This window comes from Populus nigra, chromosome 11, assembly GCF_951802175.1.
Source record: "Populus nigra chromosome 11, ddPopNigr1.1, whole genome shotgun sequence".
Classification (NCBI taxonomy): Eukaryota; Viridiplantae; Streptophyta; class Magnoliopsida; order Malpighiales; family Salicaceae; genus Populus; species Populus nigra.
In genome coordinates this window covers 3943298-3965116 of record NC_084862.1, presented here as the reverse complement: position 1 = coordinate 3965116, position 21819 = coordinate 3943298, and the positions used below count along the sequence as shown (strand labels likewise).

The window sequence follows — 21819 nt, the reverse complement described above, 5'->3', positions numbered from 1 at the left end:
CATCTAAAAGCGAAAGTTACCTTACTCTCAAATAGATTTTAAAACAAAATCATTTTAATTGTTCCGATTTAATTCGTCTAACATGTAACCCGAGTCTTAGACTAAGGTATAATTACTATGAATTATAATTTTTTTTATTTTTTATATTAATACATCAAAATCATAATAAAAAAAACACACTTAAAAGTCATCTAAAAATGAAAGCTACCACTCCCAAATAGATCATTTTAATTAAACTGAATTAATTCATTTAATTTATAACTCGAGTCTTAGACTGGGAGGTATAATTTTTTTTTAGATTAATGTTAGTGTTCGGATTAACTTGCACGTACCTCAATTAATTTTATAGGTGCTGAAATTAACGGTTATATAAGCCTTTAATGCCTTATTGCCCTTTTAAATTTTAAATTTAGCTTTCGTTTCTTTCTTGATTAAATAGAGTAGTAGAAGGTAGTCAGTCCTAGCCTCCATGAGCTCACTACTTTTCAATTTTCATGGATGTAAGCTTGAGAGCTTCAAAGAAAAATTCAAAATGTTGGGTTATATAGCATCTCTTTCAGAAATGAATTTAGGTTTTGATTTAGGAAATATTCAAAGTTTTTCCATAAGTTGGAGAGCTAAGTCCCAGCTCCTGACAGAGGGAGGGAGACGTTGACGGCTGAACCAAATTATTCGACTGGAAAGAGTATATTTGTGGTCCTATGCCACTACTTGAATATCATCTATTCACCAACAATTAAGATAGTATTGTTGATGTTGTTTGATGGTGGTTGTTTTTTAAAATATTTTTATTTAAAAACATATTAATATTATATATATATATATTAAAATTTTTGATAATAAATAATTTAAAATAAAAAAATCATTTAAAAAAAACACGGACACGCGTGGGGCTCTAAATATTTTTATTTTTGCGTCAGGATTGAACAAAAATCTAAGAAAGTTGATCCTCGTGTGAAAAATTAATACCATATACTTTACTGTCATGTCAGCAAGAATCAAGACTTAGGATAGCTTTATTTATAAAAAAAATAATCAAAAGTAACATAATCTGAAATCTTGTTTAATAGCTTTTAGATGCTAGTCTACGAGACCGTTTGGCTAAGTATTTACGACACTGTTTTTATTTAATAGTTCCGACATATTATTTGGTTATAAAATGAGCTGTAGTTTTAATGTACAGACCTCACTTTTATTTGCGTTCAAAACTCAATTTTGCATAAGCAGAAATTAGATGCTTTCTGTTTCCTGTTCATGCAACTGTATTTATAAACATAGTAAAATTGTTCCCATCTTCCTTCCTTGACCAGTGCTTTGGGTATGGGTAGATTTTATCTATATGAGAAAACCATAAGGGCTGTTTTTTACTAGACGTGCCGCTGCTGGAAACATCGAAGGAGACAACTGGGCTGGCCTGCTAAAACTATTTTCCTTTTGTTCAACCACAAGGTTGTTCTTAACAGTTTTCCTTTTGTTCTTCCCCTAATCTTCGTAATTGTTGCTACACTTGAAGATGATGATGATGGTGATAGAGGACTGGCTTAATGAAACCATTTTCTTCTCTTCTGTTTTTTCTTTGTTCTTCCCCTAGTCTTTTAGGTACTCTCTTTATTTGCGTGGAGAGTGAATTAATTCATCCTTTACAAAAATTCACTCTTCATTGTTGTGAATAGTGAATAGTGGAGAGTCACTCTTTATAAAAAAAACAATAAAAAAATTTAAAATAAAAAAATAATAAAAAAATATTTTTTATAATAAATAATTTTAAAAAAAATTATTTAAAAAAATATGCAGAAACGCGTGGGGCTCTAAATATTTTTATTTTTGCGTCAAGATTGAACAAAAATCTAAGAAAGTTAATCCTCGTGTGAAAAATTAATACCATATACTTTACTGTCACGTCAGCAAGAATCAAGACTTGGGATAGCTTTATTTAAAAAATAATAATCAAAAGTAACATAATCTGAAATCTTGTTTAATGGCTTTTAGATTATAGTCTTCGGATCTAAAATTATTTGGAAATACGATGTAAATTATGTTTTTAAAAAATTTAATTTTTTTATTAAAATTTAATATAATTTATATGTTTTGAATCGTTTTAATGTGCTGATATCAAAAATAATTTTTTAAAATAAAAAAACATCGTAGCATGCATTTCAGCACAAAAAATTATTTGAAAAACAACCGCTATCACACTGCCAAACACAAGATATAATTATAAATCATGAACTTTGCTTTTATTTGTTTAAAGTATTGTTTATTTAAAAATATATTAAAATAATAATTTTTTTAATATTAATACATCAAAACAATATAAAAATATATAAAAATTAAAAAATATAATTTATACCCCGACCCAATCATGCTCTAACCTTTATATCGGTGAAAGTGTTTCACCTACAAAGGGCATCCATAATTTTTGGTCAACGGTAAAAGAGAGAAAAAAAAAAAAACAAAAAGAGGTAATTAACAGTTATAAATGCCAACTGCCATGCATGTTGGCTTGCCTCGTTGTAAGAGTATCAATTTTTATAAAATATAATTTAAATAAATGAAGAAAAGGCTCTACTTTAAATAGAATAAGTTGTCCGTGCTATGTTAAGGTAGTCGCTAAATGCGGATTGAAATTATAAAAAAAAAAGGTGCAAGAGTTATTAATATATTTTCTAGCAGTAAAAAAAATAAAAACATACTTGTTTTTATTTATTACATATTAAAATAATAATAAATTAAATTTATTCAAGTTAATTTGAATTCACTAGTTAAATATGTAATCCAAATTATGAATTCAACTTAGTTCAATTCCTTTGTTTTATTAAATTTATATTTTATTTAATTATACTAAAATAAAGTTAGATGTTTGCAAATAACTTGAAAGTTATTTGTTTTATTTTATTTAGTTCAGATTATAATAACTTGAAAAAAAAGTAATACAAACATAATTATTAATCAACACAATATAAAAAAATGATTTTTAAAAAAACTCAATGGTGAACTAATAAAAAACAATTAAGGACCAAATAAGAAAAATATCATTTAACTATACTCAGGGCTTTTATTTCACTAACTTTCAATTTTGACCCTCTTTTTTTTTACAAACAATTAAACAACTAAATTTCTCTTTTTAAAATTAAGACCCAATTTAATATTATGATATTTTTTTTAATACCATAAAAAAAGCTGAAATAAATTATAAAATTTAATTCTAAATTAATTAATTATGAAGGGATAAAATTATAAAAAAATCAATTAAAAACAAAAAAAAATACCTTATAAATCAACAACGAATTCTCTAACAAGACATGGTCTTTTAGTTTTTTTTTTTTTGTTCAAAAGTTCAATTTCCTTTTAGTGTTTGCCAAGCTTGTCGGTAGATGTTGATCGCTGCTTCTTCAATCTCCTGGTTGGTAATGCTTTCCCATCCAAGTGTTCGGTATCGATGGGCAACCATTATATATATATATATTATATATATATATATATATATAAAAGATTATGTTATAATCACTTTATCTACATTTTATCAGCTTGTACATTAATAGAAATAAAAGATTATGTTATAATCACTTTATCTGCATTTTATCCTAATCTTAGAAGAAGGCGTCCACTAATAATATGTTGATCTATGATATGATTTAAATTGAAATACTAAAAGAATAATTAATTTTTTTTTATCAAAACAAAATCATTTTAATTTTATTTTTTAAAAAGGTCAAAGCTTTAGTTTATCTATGCGAAACGTTTTAACTACCTTGCCCGTTTCTCAACTCTTCAAAAATAATTAAAAAAAAATCCATGGTAATTGGTATCGTAGGCCTCTTCACAAATCAACTTATAAATAACAAGATAGGAAGAGAAATGAGCATAAATTATTCAATCACACCAACACCAATGCATCTGATCTACCAACCAACCATGTTATTTGCTCTCTTGTCAACATCAAATTGTTTGCTTCAAGAACACGGTGCTTGAAAGTCTTGAATTAGTATATTTTATTTAGAAATATATTAAAATAATATTTTTTATTTTTAAAAATATAATTTTAATATTAACGTATTAAAATATCTGAAAAATATAAAAAAATACTTTTAAAATATAAAAATATACTTTACCAAATATATAAGATTTTTTTTAAAAAATTGGACCCATGATTGCTACAATCCCCACCCATCTATTTTCATGTCACTTCCTTCTTTATTTCTCCAATGAAATGCCACCAGATATCCATATCAAAAGCTCATGGGTTGTTAGCCTTTCATTTCTACACTCCAAAAACAATATATATATATATATATATATATATATATATATATATATTGAATTAATCAAGCAAAAAAAAAAAAGCATCTTATATTTCTTTTTTATCTTATATACCTCTCCAAGAAAACAAAAACAAATAATTTCTTGTCTCCTAGGAGCAACCACAGCCCCGCCACCCCCCCCCCCCCCCACCACTTTCTTTCATTAATATGGACTAAATTCAACCTCTGTTCATCATCCCTTTCCCCCACTCTCTAGCTCGCCCTCCGAAGAAAAACCAAACGCCTGATCAAGAACCATGAGGTCCAAAAACCAATCTCCCATTAACATCAAGATCATCATCCTCGGTTTATTCTTTCTCCTCTTCCTTTTGGTGATTGCTTGGTCAAGTTACTCGTCTCCCAGACCAAATTCATCCCCCAAAGCAGAAAATGATGATCTATCAGATTCATCAAATCTGTCCACTGATGAAGAAGAACCAAAACCATCAACAGCAGCCTGTCCTTCTCTTCCATTGACGCCGACATGCACCAAGATCCCACCTTCTTTAGCCAACGCTCTTGTCCATTATGTGACAACAAACATCACCCCACAACAAACCCTCAAGGAAATCTCAGTCTCATTAAGGGTCCTCGAAAAAAAGTCACCTTGCAACTTCCTAGTCTTTGGCCTTGGCCATGACAGTCTAATGTGGACATCTCTGAATCACGGCGGCCGCACTGTTTTCCTGGAAGAGGACAAGGCCTGGATTGAGCAGATCAGAGAGAAACTGCCCACCTTGGAGTCCTATCATGTGACATACGACACCAGAGTGCATCAGGCAGATGGGCTCATGGAGACAGGAATGAGAGATGAATGCAAAGTAGTCGGCGATCCCAGATTCTCCAAGTGTCAGCTTGCCCTTAAAGGGTTCCCTGGTGATATCTATGATGTAGAATGGGACTTGATCATGGTGGATGCACCTACTGGGTACCATGATGAGGCTCCAGGGAGAATGAATGCAATCTACACAGCTGGATTGATGGCTAGAAACAGAGAAAATGGAGTGACTGATGTGTTTGTGCATGATGTTGATAGAGTTGTGGAGGATAAATTCTCCAAGGCTTTTCTTTGTGAAGGATACATGACTGAGCAAGAAGGGAGGTTAAGGCACTTCATTATTCCCACTCATAGAACTAGTTCGGGAAAACCTTATTGTCCTTAGAGGTTTCTCATCTCTCTTTTCTGCTTAAATTTGCTGTTATTAATTGTTTATCTTGATCTTTGTTTCTTGTCATATAAAATATAAATTACCAGGCAAAGTTTTTTTTTTTTTTTTTATATATATTGTTACTAATTAATTTCTCCTCTGGATGTTTGAACACTGGAATTCTGTTTAAATTAACGACCTTAGTATTTGTTTTTACTAATTTATTTGGTGGAAGGAGGAAGATGTTGAAATTATTGCGATTGAACATCCCAATTTGTCTGTTACTAGACAGTGTCATGCGCTGTAGAGTGGGTCAGTTCAGTGTTTTTTTTAATGTAAACAAAATATTTATTTTCTTTTTTAAAAAAACTCAATATTCGGATCATTAATTTAACTATATTTAACAACATCATATAATCTAATAATCTTATTTAAAAAGTAGCAACAACATTAGACAAACAGTTAAAAAAAACGTTTGACAATAGTTAACTAAAAAAAATGAGTTGCAAGAATTTCTTTCTCAATTTCAATTTTTAACTTATTTTTTTAGTTAACTATTGTTGAATATATTTTTAAGTTAAAAATGAGCTGCAAGAATAAAAAGAAATTGAAAAACAAAATAGTAAACAATGTCTACTTTTTTGAGTTAAAAATCTCATATTAAAAAATAAAATTAAAAAAATAAAATAACTTAAAAATGATTAAAAAAAAAACTCAAGCAATTCTAAGTGAATATCTTAAAGTTAGTTGTAACCTGTCAAATCCTAGATACGGGTATAACTAAGAAGCTCAAATTCAAACTAATTTAATATTAAATGATGAAATTGAAAAACAAATATCAATTTAAAAATTTTGCTAAAGTAAAAAAAAAACAATCAAAAGAATACAAATAAAATCTAATAGGAAAAAAAATAAAGAAAGATGAAATTATATAAAAAAAATCAATTCAAAAATTTATCTCAGATTATATAAATAGTTATTAAAAGATTGAAGATCAATGAGAAAATTGAATGAGGATGAAAGTGAAACAAAATTTTAATTTTATAAATTATTTTAAATAAAATAAATAGTAATAAAAAAAACAATGATTAAATCAAAAGAAAAGAGAAATTCAAGGGCTGATTTGAAAAAGTTATGGGTAGGACGCGGAGATCGACAAAGAGAGAGAAGATAAAAAAAATAATAATTAATGGTGCTAAATTAGAGGTTTGTTTGGTGCACGTGTTATCAGGCCATGAAGGCATGACCGATATGAATCAAACACAACCCTAAAATAATGTTTTTAGCCTACACAATCAGTCGCAGACGACGCAGCTACTGACAAGTGAGTGTGATTTTTGTTAAATATTTTTTATTTATCAAAATACAAAATTACCCCTAACTAAACCTAATAATCACAAAAAAAAAAAACAATTGTGCAATGATAAAAACACCCTCGAACCTAAGGTGTAAGAATTTGGACTTCAAATGTAAGTAGGTCTTTTTACTATGCTTTCCAAAGGGGAAAGACTTAAACGACCCTCACTATCAGTTGAAGTTTTTTTTTTTAAAGATAAATAGGTTTTTTTATTATGCATTTTTATACGAAAATACCAAAAAACTCCTCTATAACAACCTTATGATTTCTTATTTTTAAGGACATAGAAATCATTTTACTGTATAAATTAAAAGCAGAATACATATCTGGCTCTCGATCAATTTAAAAATACCGAAATGATCCTATTTATCCTATTGCAAAGACAATTCCATCTTTAACTATTAACCAATGAGGTTTTTTTTTTTTTTTTAAAAAAAGAGTAAGACAGTGAAAACACTATTCCCGTACAAAGTACAATGTACATGGGGTATAGTGTTTTTACTTTTTACCATCCCTTCCTTTTTTTTTTTTTACCTTTTTGTAATGATTAGTAGATGCGATGGTAAAATCTGATAAAGTGGATTGCTTCCAAATCTTTGTAAACAAGGTGGATTCCAAAAATGTTCGATTCCAAAGGAAAATCACAAATGAAAGGGAGTTAGATTTAAAAAAAAAAACAAAACAAAAAAAAATTCCTTTTTAATTTTTTTTTATGAATGAGAAAAAAACTAAAAATAAATTAAATCAAGAAAACTAGAAAATAAAATAACAAAAAAAACTGAATTGTAAAAAAATCTGATTATATATATTAGAATTTTTTTAAAAACTAACCGGTTTGGTTTTGGTTTTATAATCATGAAATCAAAAAAACAAACCAAATCTAAACTGAAAAAAATCGAACCAATCTGTGTTTTTAGAATTTTAATTATTAAAATAAAAAATCAAAAGTTAAATTCAAAAGATATATGATAAATTTTATAGTAAGAGATTAAGAACTTTGAAATTTTAGAGATAAAGTTGTTTGAGATTGCATTCTACACAGTGTTTTTAGAAAATTTAAATATTTTATGTTTAAATTATTTTTTAAAATTATTTTAATGTGTTGATATTAAAAATAATTTTTTAAATATAAAAAATATTATATTAATATATTTATATAAAAAAATAATTTTTTTTTAAAAACTGATAAAATACCTCCCCAACAGATATGAAAGTGGAGCATTGATGAATCCATAGGGAGAAAATCCAAGTTTAACTCCCACTCTATCGACAAGTTAAACAAACTAGGATTTAGTTTATTCAGACTACCAAACACCATCTTATCTTCACCAGCACTTAACCCCTCCTCTTCAATCTCAAACAGAGCGTGAGCAGAGTCAGCCTCAAATAGTACTCATCCCTCAAAAGGAAAAAAAGAAGAAAAGAAATTGTAAAGAAAAAAAATCAATCAGATGACGAAGGCGAAGAAAGAATTGCTATCGAAAGCACCATGGAGAGGCGAAGACGACGATGAATCCAATAAATTCAAAGACGCAAAACTCAAAGTCACCAGCCAACCTGGTTCCACGCCTACTATGCACGTCCCTCGTAAGAAGAGCCAACGTTTTGACGATGAAGACGACGATGATCAAGCCCTCGAAATCGACCCAGAACTTCGTTACAGTTTCCAGCGCAACTTTCAGGTATTTCTCTCATTGCACACAAGATCTTTGATAATTGGTTTCTTTCGTATTTTGAACTTTTTTTTTATTGAGTTTGAATTAGTTTCTAGATGAAAAACGGGTTTTTTTTTCCTTGTAGTTTCTTCAAAGGGTGTTTAGTATTGATACTGTGGTGAAGCCTCTTCCTCCGGCTATGGCGTATAATGTTTCTCGAAATTTGAGCTTTTTTACGCGTATCTTTACGCAGTTCTTTGGTGAGTTTGATTTCCTTTGTTCTTTAGGGAGATTGCATATTGAATCATTCATCATTTCTAGCCCATGTATTATTAGTTATTGCTTTACTTTTTATTTCATTTTGTTGTAATCAGACTGTACATGCACACGCACTTTCATACACAAAATTGTTCCTGCAATCGTCATGCCTGTCTCGGTGTTTCTGCAGTTTATATAATTTGCTAGAGCTAGTTGATATTTCATTTCTATGTATTTTGGGGCTGTTAATCTATGTCGACACTTGAAATGGTTGGTTATTGTGCTTAACTCCATGGATCTTCTATGCAAAAAGAAATAGGTGCAGGAATCTGTTTACCACGTAAATGCTTAATGGGCGAGCATGATTACCTCAAGATCAATTAACAAATACAAAGTCTTGTAGATCCACAATTGAATTGTAGGAAACCGCAGCTTCACAGGAAAGGAGTTGTTGACTTTGATTCCGCCCTAGCTATTGTCTTAAAAGAAATTTCTGTTTATCTTTGATGGCACTTGATGGTTGGTTATTGTGTTTAACTGCATGCACCTTTTATGGAATAAGAAATAGGTGCAGGAATCTGTGCACCTCACAAATGCTTCATGTGCGAGCATGAATAAGTCAAGATCAATTAACAAATAAAAAGTCTTGTAAATCCACAGCTGAATCGTGGGAGACCACAGCTTCACAGGAAGAGTTCTCGACTTTGATTCTGCCCTGGCTATTGTATTTAAATAAATTTTATCCTCCCATTATTTTGGTTTATAGTTTCTTCCATGTAAATTAGGCCAAGTCATGATTGATTGTAATATCCAGTTGATTTTCATACTACGTTAATATTCATTGTCAGGTGTATTGATTGCTTGTTGGGATTTGATGTATTGCAGATCCTGAAGGTATTGCAAATGCGCAGAAATCTCTTGGGTTAGGACAGGAAGAAAAAGCTCGGCGTGTCCGTTGAGAACTGACATTCTAGCATACTTTTGCTATGTAATTTTGATTGTATCTGGATCTTTGTTTTGTCAAGAATTGTTATGCATGACCTACCTTTTCTAAATCAGAATTTCTATCTTGTCCAAGATCTCTAGGTGATAATTTAAATTTTACTTCTATGGTGAGAGTGCCTATCTTTTTGGTGTTGAATCCTGCTTGAAGGAAAACCAGTCACTTTATGTTTATATGGAGGTTTGAGGCAGAGAAGTGCGTGGATCAATTTTGCAAGAGAAATTTACCCTAAGCATGACAGCAGAAACTGCTGATCAGAATTTCCCAAATCGCTTTTCAGAGTAAAGTCTGATACCAAGGGAAAATTATTGCAAAAGGGGCACCCTTTTGCGGTGGTTTATCAGTACACAGTTACTTGAATCCCTCTTGAAATTTAGATTTAAGAGATGAAAGACGTTTTGAAGATGATCAGTTTGGGATTTCTCTACCTTTCTGTTTCAGCAACAAATTAACGTTCCCAGCTAATTACCCATCTATTAGCCTCGTTACATTCTTAAATACTGGAAATCAAATGAAAAGCAAAATCTTTACAGAACTGTTCAAAGGATTCAATCACTGCAAAATGCAGATTACCGGAAAATTGTATACCAAGAAGGATGAACAGAACTGTAATGATTTAGTCAGCAGAACCTCTCCGCCAGTATCCCGAGTTACTCCCTCCACATTCTGATAGAAATTTCTGATATTCATTTTCAAGTTCGTTGTATGCATGAGAGACTTCTTCAGATGAGTTTCGATCTTGTTCTGTGGAAGCATCCTGCACAAAATACAAACCATCTAGTAAGTACAGAATCTATTGACTGCTTGAAGAATAAGATCTATCTGACGAGGCATTTAGGACTTGTTAAGTTCCATGCCTGTCCAATTATCAAGAGAAGTATGACAAAAACAAAAAGGAATCTCAATACAGTATCAAGAAAATAAATATAAAATAATAAGTTAAGTAACATTTTACTAATATTAGGTCGTATCTATTACTCGTTGCAGAATACACTCCACAATCATGGATTTTTCTGTGCTATCACTCCCGCAGTTCCCCAAGTGAACAGAGGTAACAAACCAAAACTCAATGCAAGCATAAGAGCTCAAGTTAAAAATCTAGATTTCAGGCATCTCGTTTGAAAAGAAACAGGCATCTCCAAAGAAAGTGAATGATCTATATGTAGTATAACAATGTTTTCATTATCCGAATTCCTGAATGCTATCTCTCTCCTGTGGATCTGCAGGTAGGGAGAGAGGAGATAGTAGCTGAATAAACAACCATCACCAGAATGTTAAGCTCTGTCATGTCAAATGCTCATGTCCAAGAATGTTATATCCATCCAAAAACAAAAAAAATTAGAAAAACCATGTATTCATTAACTTAAAAAAAAAACACCTTGTGTCGGGCACACAAACAAAAGCTTTAAATGGAGAGTCTGTGCAAGAAGTTTTGTTGTGCAGTTGTGGACAAAATGCAAAACCATATTGATATTGCTTATGGATAGAGGATATGTTTGGCTTGCACATATGTTAACTTAGCTTTTGAATTAATCTGACAGTGTTAATACAATCAGGAAAACTGATTTTGAGCATGTGGTTATTTGGATTTGAGTGAATGGATGAAGAGCTGAAACATTATAAAGGTGCTTGTAAACAAAAGTGTTTGCTGAAAAAGCTATTAAGTGTCCTTGCATGGAAAAGCTAAAAAGACAAGAGTTTGTGCTAATAAAGTGTTTCCCAGCAAAGCATGATAGCAGGTCCGATGAGATAAATTAAAAGCAAAGCCACCTAAAATTACCTAATCACGGTCAAGTTTAGAAGGGCGTTGGCGTTTGCTTGGTGGATCATTTGCCTCGGAGATGGTTGATGTACCACAGTCTAATGATGTAAATCCGCTTAGAGGATCAGCTGCACCAGCTGTTGCAGAGTGGTAAATCAAAAATAAATTAATAAGTTATGTATTTGCCACTCATAAAACAAAAAAAATAATTGACATTGTTGAAACTGAAAAGCAAAAGCTTTTAGATGAGAAGAAGGAGCTGCCTGTCACCTTTGGAGAGGAGTTTCATCTTCAAACAACTGTTGTCTTTTTGTTTGTGATGGCAGAAGAATAACCATAGATGGTTGCCTTGGGGAGACTTGTGACTGCTGCGAGAAATCAACATTAGTTCTAGATGGTGCAACGAGTATAGGAGTTGTTGGGTCCAATGGAAAGGCAACTTTAGAGGATGATAAAGCTGCTAGATCATCAAGAGCAACCTCAACAACATGCAGCTCTAGTTCAGCAGGCAGATTATGGGCTTCATGCTGTTAACATAACGGGGAAAAAACAAATGAAAGTCTATAAAGCAGTTAATATGTTCCACACTGTCAACAAATAAATGAGCAGATAAAAAACAAAGTGACTTGGTGAGAAAAGCTATAACAACATGTTTAACCTGACTAGCCAAATATTCCAAGCAATGCATTAAACTTGAAACATGTTCCATGTTGCACTAACAAATTACTGGAATCAAAAGGGTCAGCTATGAAAAGAACATACACATATTGCAACATGAATCAGCCATAGAAATAGAGATGAGAATTTAAAGCACAAAGGGAAGAAAACATAGGACAAACACCACTGCTAGAAGGTTCAAAGGTATAGGGAAAAATAAAGAGTACAAGAAAGCAAGAGCAGAACAAGCTAAGTTTCCTGAAGCCAATCGAAAAGAAAGAAAAAAATACACCATAAACACATGAAAAACAAAAGCAAGAAAAAGACACAATAACCCTTCCAGCCCATAAAGACTTACACACAGCAGCAGAGTAAAGCAAGCAAGTTGCAATCTCAACAAAGCAGCTATCCAACAGAAAATAAGTCCAGAAGAGCTCAACAAAGCTCTTGACAATAGATGCACAGCACAAATTATGGTGAAAATGCAATGAAGGGAGGAAAAAGAACAAACCAATAAAGCAAAGCCAAGAGAGCAACATATAGAGTTTAAAGCATGATGGAACACAAGGAAAGGAAAAAATAAAGTCAGGCACCCTGCAAGCAATAAAATAAATAGATGCAAATTCCAACATAAAATGGTATTGCACCCCAGCTAAATCTTGCAGAAAGAACAAACGTTAATGCAGAGGTTGTGCATCAAATGCACTGTGACATGAATGTTCAAAACAACCAAGCAGAAGGCCTGTTTAAAATCAGCTAACCTTAACAGCAACAAATGAAGCAACACAAAAAAATGTTTCAGAAAACTAACTAAACAGAGATAATAGAAGAGGCAATGGAGAAAAAAAGATGATTAAACTGATGGTGCAGCAACCGATGGCCAAAGAGTAATGCACATACTTGAAAGTATGAGAAACAAAAAAAATAAAAACTCCTTGCCACAATAATTCTCAAGAACTGACATGTCATCACCTAAGAAACAGCAGAAAGAAAAATTTGAAAACACCACCCAGCAAAAGTCCATCACATGCACTTAGATAGCGACAGGCAAACTAAAAGGAAAAGCCTTGCCTGCAAACTAAAAAAGAATATGAAAAATCTGAATTCTAGTCAGACCAAAAGGAGAGCACAACCTGAGGCACAATGAAATCATATGCTGAGAGTGTAAATCCTAGTCTTAAATAAACATGATGTTATTCCCCAAACAAACCACAACAGCTCTCCTAGTGTTGGAGAGAGACCTAATGTGAGGGCAAATGTTATTAATGATGCCACTGTTCCAGTCATTTAATGCACAATGATTCTCAATTGACAATAAAAGTGGAGCCAGAGCCAAACAATTCTAGGCTCACAGCCTAACAAGCCTAAGAAAACATCTGAAGAAAGGCCAGCCAAGCTGCTAGTCCTCACGCAGGACAGAAAAAAAACAGCAGAGAAGCCAAGCCAATCTCCAATAAACTGAGCCAAACAACACCTTCCACGATGCTTAAAAGAACCCAAAAGCTAGAACAGCCAACCCAACAGTGTGAAGATTGAGAGAGCCTGAGCGTGAAAGGCAGAGACTGAATATGAAAAAAAAAAAAAAAACTGAAAGGGTATGTGGACTCAAGGGACTGTTTCAGTTCATATTCCATGAGTTTTGTTAATGTTAATTTGACCGCAACAATAGTGCAATTTGCATCGCTTAATTTTTACTCCGTATGAAGAGAGGAATTTTTATGTTGTGGATTCCTATTCCTTAATTTTTTATACATTATTCAAAAAGAAAAGAAAAGAAAAGGGGTCAATCTACATTTACATACATGGAATAATTAAGTTCTAATTAGTTTTAATAAATAAAAAAGAATATAAATGCGCCTAGGAAATAAAATTATAATTAGGCTTAACTCATGAATTTAACTAAGTAGGTATAGCCACTATGCTGAGTATTGAAACAATAATTTGGTTTGAAATTCTATTAAACATGGGATTCAAGGACAGGAGCGGAAAAGGATTGCTGTTCTAATCCGAGTCGGAATAGTAATAGAAAGCAGGCAATGTAATGCAACAAAAGTCTTCCAGTTTGTGCAAGGATTCGCATACTACCCAGCTACCTGCCCTGCCACCCCCCCCCCTCTCTCTATATATGTATCTTTCACCAGAACCTGAAGCTAGAGCCCGTATATACTACACTATTCAATCTTTTTGGTTATAAAAAAAAAATTACAAGAAGAGATCAAAGATGGAATATTTGGGCCGCCTCATCAGTGATGATCATCATGATCCATTATATTTTGATTTTGATCGAGAATTTGATGATGATGGTGATGGTGAGGATTTTGATGGAATGCTTCAACATATGCGAGAAGCAACTAGTGATGAAGACGAGGCATTGAGGTTGCTGACACAAAAAGTTGCGGAGGAGTTTGTGCGGTACAATGTTACAAGTCGTCAAAAAGGTTACTTGAAAGACAAGAATGACGTTCGATGCGTAAACCCACTTGGTTTATCTATACCCTGGAGGATGAGAGGAAACCGAGATCATATTCCATTTATTTCCAAGAAAAAGAGATCAAACAATATGAAGAGAAGATCCTACTTCTTCTCACCATTTGATAGGAGTACCAGTGCTGGAGATAAGATCGAAGCCCAGAGAAAGCAAAACAAAATGAGAGGCATAGCTGGGAAAGGAGAGGGTGTTAAGAGGTCGACAGCGAATAAAAGGAAGGTTGCAAAGGTAAGCCTGAAGAAGTTGGGTTTTGATCAACTAGATTTCTCTGATGAAATAAGACCCCTGATATCATGGCAAGAGGGTACTGACAAGGATTTCAAGTTAAGAATAACGAAAAAATTGTTTCAAACTGATATGAGCGACTACCATGATCGTTTATCAATGCCTATGAATCAGATAAAGGATCTTGAAGGGTTTCTGAATGATGAGGAGAACAAGGAATTGGCCAAACCCAAATCAGAAACCCAGGGCATTGAGGTGAAGCTGTTTGATTTGTCAAGCGTCAGCCATAGTACTACTCTTGGCCATGATGATCAAAACGTCAATAGTATTAGGATTGAAACAATGCGTTTGAGGAAGTGGAACATGAACACCAGCAGCTGCTACGTATTAAATACAAGCTGGAATAGTGTACTGAATAAGGGAGTGCTAAAGGAAAATGACTTTGTGCAGATTTATTCCTTTAGGCGCAATGAGAACCTATGTTTTGTGCTGATTAAGGTCAGTGATGGACAAGGTTGCAGAGATGGTGCATTTGGAAACAGAAGCAACGCTAATGAAGGGGATTGTGCTAGCGTGATCAGTATTCAAGGAAAGAACGAAGATGGGGCTAGCTAGTACAAGTACTCATGATCGCACATAGATGTCATCGTCTATAGAGAGGACAAAACTGCTAGCATCGATAATTTTAGTACTTGAAAAGTTAGTTAGGTTGAGCATTATGACTTTAAGTCTCTTTTGATGTATTGGGATTAAGTATTTAGCTTTCAGTTTTGTTTTCCTGTCTCTCTTGTTACGTGTTTCTGATTGTTTATTCAAGAATTTAGATGACTTTTCAAGTAACTGTGATCTGTGCTTCTTAATTTATGCGTGTAATGTTACTGTGGAATGTTGAATTATGATTTCTGCATAATGTACATTGTTCCATCAGGACTGTGGAATCATTATTGAAAAGGCATTTCTGAGCAACCTCCCCTATTGATCCATGGCATACTAGAAAAAGAAAATGATAAGAAGAGAAAAAGCAAAAGAAACTGTGTTCAAGCAACCATCATCTGCTGTCAGCACCTGAACCTTCTATCAAACGACTTCACCAAATGTAATCTGCTTAGCCTCCCCGCAAGAATACATGTTTCATAAAACCAGTAGAGATCCCATGAAGCCATTATAGTATGTGTATATTTATGTAAACGCTGAAACGGTAGATTTCTAGCAACTTATTACCTGATAGAGCTTGGGATATTTAATTTGGGAAATCAGATTGCAGAACTTATTAGCCAGGCACCATCTTCCCATTTAACATTAATGGAAGAAAATCCCTCTCTTCTTAATCTTTAGCTGCTTCATTTTTCTACCTTGAGAGCTTCCACGCGTAAATCGACCCTGTGAATTCATCATCAGATTCCAGATCTAATAACATCCCAAGTTAATGTTGATATATATGCTGAGAATCCCATTTCATCAATAAGTCATACAACATTTGGTGACTCGAGATTTTGAAGAAATCCTTGGATGATAATATTATAAAAGTGAAACTATCCGAAAAAACTGCAGTGTTTTCAGAGACAGTATGGAAACCGTTTTAAAAAAACGCCATGAATTCATCAATGCTTTTGGATTCACTCAAAGGCATCGTGTAATTACTCTCGCCATAGTAATAGCAATCTTGATGACTAACTACCACCACATTTGACTACATTTAACCATTGTTGGCCCAAGTTTAGAAAGGTGAAAACTCATGTCATCTGTTGTTGGCCAAATGTCCTTTCTCAATCTCCATTCGCTACTACCAATGCAGCAATAGATGCATTTTATTGACTCAAACTTAATTGCCATCTTTTACCATGTTAGGCCTGGAACCAGAGTCTTTCTGCAACAGACCAGACGTTTCAAGCAGCACCGCACACTGGATAAGTCATAAGCATTGCTGCCTTGTTGGTGATTAGCTCTCTGAGCCTCTGATCCTTAATTAGTTAGATTTGACCCTTCATCAATGTAACTAATGCCCTTGTTTTGCAACATAAAAATGCTGTAACAACCAGATCCTTACATGACTTTGGCAGAGGTACATATGGTAGAATAACAAGGATCCGTTTCAAGAATGAAGCTTGGTATGCTGTTCAGTTGTTCACAGTCCATTATCTAGGTCATTTTTATCTCTTCTTGGAGCCACCGGGATGTTGATCTACGTACCTCTCTAGTCCAAAAAATAGACCACCTAGCAAGATCAACCATGTTGATCTCGTCAGCTTTGCTTTTGGACCTAGCAAACAAAGATCAACTGATAACATATATATGTTCTAACATAAGAAAAACATTGACAGCGGTTGTTGTATTGTTGTGTTCTAATTGCAGATTGTAGAGATGGAGTCATTAGGCAATATATTTTCCCTCTGCAACATCTCTCTCATTAAATTCAATTTCTTCTTCTTCTTCTTTGTTGTTCTTCTCTGGTGCTCCTTCATGCCCCTCTGGGTTAGATTCTCTGTAACATGTTCAACTGGCAACACTCGTTCTTAAATCCTCGCTCGTCAATAATTTGTCCACTCATTGTCTCATAATCACGACCCACCACCATAAAGTCTTAAAATAACACACCCTGTCAGCACAGTCCATTTCGCCAAGAACTAGCCTTAATATCGCGAGGCCATTCTCAAAACCATTTGCGGAATTGAAAGAAATATTTATAAAAGATTTAATTTTTTAAATTTTGTAAAGAACATGTATTTTTTCTATCAAAACACTTATTTCTTATTTATGATTTTTTTAATTGCTGAACAATGATTTTTTTTTTCTTATATCAGATGTTTATTTCAACACAAACTTCAAGTAGTTAAAATCAATATCTTAAAAAACTAAAGATTTAAATTAAGCGGGGAATATATATATATTTTTAGCCAAAAACTTCCTTTTGATTATTCATCAATCTCTTTTTAATTTTGGAAGAAATATATTTTTTACTAAGATTTCAAATAAGAAGTTATCATTATTTGTAAAGCAATTTTAAATCAAGAAATAACAAAAATTATATCTTGAATATTTTTATGCGACCCCAATAAAAAATAAAAGAATAATTAATTTTAAAAATTAATATAAAAATTGACTATAAATTAAAAATAAAAAAATATATTTTATCCTTATTGAGTATTTACATGCACTATTTTAAAACTTGCATAAATTAATTTTATATATAATTTTTTTGAAAAAAGCAAATGTAACAATAAAAGATTAAATACTATCTAAGAAGGATGGGAAAATAAAATAATTCTTTAAGTGTCATTTTACTTATTTATTCAATTATAATTTTATTTTTAAATTATAAAAGAATTTTTTTTTTAAAAAAAAAACTCTAAGAAATATATCCTAGCTAAGGGCATCTGGAACTCAAAGTCAATGGTGATAGGGCCTAAAAGGATGATTCGCTCGGGCCTAGAAGGATGGCTTATGCATGCCTAAGCCTTTATATCTAGACTAGCACCTAGGCTTTGTAGCCTAAACCAATTTTTTTAAAGGTTCAGCCTTTATATCTAGACTAGCATCTAGATCATTTAGAAAATTAGGGTTCAACTTTTTACATTTTAAAAACCTAGATTTAAATCTTGTTTTCACAGAAAGAATTAAAAACAAAATGATATAGACTTCTAAAATTCAATTTATAACCTTAGCATATATTAAAATTAGTCTAAAAACACAAAATCAAATCAAATTAAAAATTCTTTTAAAACCTTGATTTACTTTTTTTTAGTATTATTAAAAGTAAAAATCACTTTCATTGAGTTTTACTTTAAAGAAAAATTTATAAACATTAAAATCAAAATCAAAGTTATTTATCATATGAGAGTTTCTCTTTTATTTTCTTTTTCTAGCAAGTTTTTCACCCCTCTCTTAGCTTTCATGGACTTAAATGTGAAAATAAAAAAAATTTAAAATCAAAATATAACATCCTTAAAATAACAGAAACAAGTTAATACGTGAAAAAAAGCTTCAAGAATCATATTGAATTTGTTCGCATCAAAATAAAAAAGGCTTTGTTTTTATTTTATTTTATTTTATTATCTTTTTTAACCCATAAGCTTTGATTATATTTTTTAAAAAATTCTTCTTTAATTTAGTTGCATAATTTTCTCAAACTCCTCAATACTTGTTGTATGCAAATAAAAGGGAAGCCCAACATTAAAAATATACTAATATAATATAATATAATATAATATAATATATACGGATGAAATTGCATTGCAATAAAGTTCATGACTACAAAAACGACCCTATTCTTTAACAGTGTCATCCGATTCACTTTAGTGCTACAGTGAATTCCTTAGTATTATTTTGGTAATTGGTGATTTGGAAATTGGTACTTTTGTAGTAATAGAACAACATCAAAGCTTATTCCATAACAATGGTAGTTAATATACTGCATCACAGTGATTATCCTCTTAAATTGGGATAATAAAGAATAATATAAGTGAAAAAAATAAAAAAATTATTTTTTTTTGTGCGTTTTGGATCATTTTAATGCGCTGATCTAAAAAATAATTTTTTAAAAATTAAAAAACATCATTTTGATATATTTCAGTACGAAAAACACTTTGAAAAGCAACTGCAACCACTCTCGCAAACAGTAATATTATATTATGATTATTAGTTAGAAAACTAAATGGTATTTTTTTCATGTAACCTTGCCTTGGCATTGCTATTTTCGTACAACATAAATAATTGCCAATAAGTATGTAATTTCTAAAAAACTATAGATTATAATGTCTTTTAATTCAACTTATTGCTTACACCTATATAACAATTATTAATGAACGTAGTGTATAAACATTCTACAGAAATCTAGTTGAAAATTACAAGGATGTTGTAGCCCTAGCAGATCACGAGATTCTTACTCACCCTATCACCGCAAATTCATTAGTTAATACTATAGTACGCAACACATGAACACAAGTACTAGAGTTCTTGCAATTGCTCTTGTATGATCATTAATTTTTGTCCCATATCATATGCTATGTCACAAAGCTTAAAGCAACAACATATATTCCCGTTATTGAAAAAATAAAAAGAGAGTACATATGATTCCATTAATAGCTAAACGAACCCATCTTAGAGCACTATAAATTATGCATCACTTTAAGGATATATGTTACTTTTAATGTGTGCAACTTTTAGACTAATAAATAAGGTAAAGTTTGTGAAAGAGTTTTAACATGTTAAACATAGAATCTGACAAAAATAGTCATGATTTTAGGTTAGATCATTGAATCGGTTCATATTTGATTAAGAAGTTCTATAAATCCAATTCTATAAAGAGATTACCTTGTTGTAACTGGCCAAGATCCAAAACTTTGTTTATAGACTAGATAAATAAGATAAAGTTTGTGAAAAAGTTAGAACACATCAAACATATAATCAAGAATTTCTACTGGCTCATCAAATTTGATCAATAACTTTAGATTTGATCGTTGAATCTATATTTTTATATTTTTTGTTAGATCTATTTTTACCTTTGCAAAAACAATTAATTGTCCTCTCCTCAAATTATTAATTATAAACTAATGAACCAATATTTTATTAGTATATCTTAAAAAAAAACCAGAAAAAAACATACAGATATAATTTTTCTAAATTCTCAGGTGTATTGGGCTAACACGTGCTATCACCAAACAAGCTCTAGTGGAGAAATGCTGGGTCTGGCTTTGGTTAGACCTACCAGATGATTAGATCAAAACCTTGTTGGCCATGATTGGACTTGGCAGTGCGTCAAGCTCATGCATGTTAAGTTTGGTGCTAGCTAGGCCCAACCACGATTGGGCTTAGCAGTGCACCAGACCTAGGTGCATTGATTCTGGCGCTGACCAGACCCAAGAGATGATTGAGTCTAAACACCATTAATTTTATAAATTTTTATGTAAAATTTTAGAGGAATTATTTTTCAATAAATAGACTTAATAAAACAAGTCTATACTCCACTAACACCATTAGGTGTAAGTTTATCATGGTCGCCATGTCTTTATTTTTTAGCTAGATAAAATAAGTGAAATACAACTCACAATATCACAAAAATAAAGTTATACTCTAGCCCCTTCTCTCCACAAAAAGGATAAAACTCATGAGTTGTAGATGCACCATGAGTCCTTTAAGATAAATGTTCACAATCTTTATTCTCAACTGTATATTATTATATTTTTTTCTCTAAAAAGATATTTATTTAAACATCAGAGAGTCCCCACTTCTATCAAAGATATTTTTTACAGGTATTAGTCACCGACTATCTTGACTTACCAAGCACCAAGTACAAACCATCAACTACCTTAACTAAGAAGAATGAATGAAATTGTTAGGACCGATTGATTAACCGATTATCTAACCTAGAAACTTTATTCTTAGACTACTTGGATTTCTAGGACTTCATCACAAACATTTTAGAAAATATTAGAGTTTTCTTTTCATTTTTCTCTGTATTTTAGGGTTCTAACCTTAAAGTTTAAAAGACAATAGTTTCTATCCATGCTATTCATATGCTATACATTATATGAACATGCCTTCAAATCATAATAAACTCTGGGTTGAGAAGAAACATGAGGAGTTTCAAAGAGTTGGTTTTGTCAGTCACTTTAATATTACTATTATTAGCTACACGGCGGCAACAAGGCCGAGTCCTCTTTTTTTTTTCGTGGATTCATCGGTAGATGACGGAAACAACAATAGTTTGGTTACACTTGCTAGGGCAAATTAATTACAGGCCTTATGGCATTAATTTTCCAAAGGTCGAACATATGTTGATGCCTCAGGTAGAATTATTTTCATGATATGTGAAAAGCATCGCACCTAAAAATGGTGAATTATTTTCATGATATGTGAAAAGCATCGCACCTAAAAATGGTGTTATAAAACTCCTCTGCTCATAACTTGGTCTACAGTCTAGGTGATAAGTTGGATTAAATTCGTAAATCTAGGACGATGAAATTTTT

General features: G+C 31.9%; 3 protein-coding genes and 1 long non-coding RNA gene across 4 annotated transcripts; 3 read left to right on the top strand and 1 right to left on the bottom strand.

The window, feature by feature from the left end:
- The first annotated feature begins 4438 nt into the window (after positions 1-4438).
- On the top strand, positions 4439-5561 carry LOC133668830 (glucuronoxylan 4-O-methyltransferase 3). The gene has a single exon (XM_062088845.1). It carries the CDS (start codon positions 4559-4561, stop codon positions 5462-5464), a length of 906 nt encoding a protein of 301 aa, XP_061944829.1. The 5' UTR covers positions 4439-4558; the 3' UTR covers positions 5465-5561.
- A 2520-nt stretch (positions 5562-8081) lies between these two features.
- Positions 8082-9796, top strand: LOC133667925 (uncharacterized). Its single transcript, XM_062087637.1, has 3 exons — positions 8082-8488; positions 8607-8721; positions 9605-9796. The coding sequence occupies exons 1-3, from the start codon at positions 8258-8260 to the stop codon at positions 9676-9678; spliced, it is 420 nt and encodes a 139-aa protein (XP_061943621.1). The 5' UTR covers positions 8082-8257; the 3' UTR covers positions 9679-9796.
- Positions 9797-10240: 444 nt separating this feature from the next.
- Positions 10241-13715, bottom strand: LOC133667927 (uncharacterized). The gene is made up of 3 exons (XR_009833592.1): positions 11755-13715; positions 11503-11621; positions 10241-10479 (listed from the first exon to the last, which is right to left on the bottom strand). It is a non-coding gene; the product is annotated as an uncharacterized LOC133667927 (long non-coding RNA).
- Positions 13716-14696: 981 nt separating this feature from the next.
- LOC133667871 (B3 domain-containing protein At2g31720-like) lies at positions 14697-15764 on the top strand. The gene has a single exon (XM_062087557.1). It carries the CDS (start codon positions 14702-14704, stop codon positions 15467-15469), a length of 768 nt encoding a protein of 255 aa, XP_061943541.1. The 5' UTR covers positions 14697-14701; the 3' UTR covers positions 15470-15764.
- The last annotated feature ends 6055 nt before the right edge of the window (positions 15765-21819 follow it).

Bases quoted from the DNA above. Each gene is read 5' to 3' on its own strand.
- LOC133667871 (XM_062087557.1), top strand. From the start codon at position 14,702: ATGAAGAGAAGATCCTACTTCTTCTCACCATTTGATAGGAGTACCAGT.
- LOC133667925 (XM_062087637.1), top strand. From the start codon at position 8,258: ATGACGAAGGCGAAGAAAGAATTGCTATCGAAAGCACCATGGAGAGGC. The intron at 8,489-8,606 runs GTATTTCTCTCA...TTTTCCTTGTAG, and splicing joins GTTTCCAGCGCAACTTTCAG to TTTCTTCAAAGGGTGTTTAG. The intron at 8,722-9,604 runs GTGAGTTTGATT...GATGTATTGCAG, and splicing joins TATCTTTACGCAGTTCTTTG to ATCCTGAAGGTATTGCAAAT.
- LOC133668830 (XM_062088845.1), top strand. From the start codon at position 4,559: ATGAGGTCCAAAAACCAATCTCCCATTAACATCAAGATCATCATCCTC.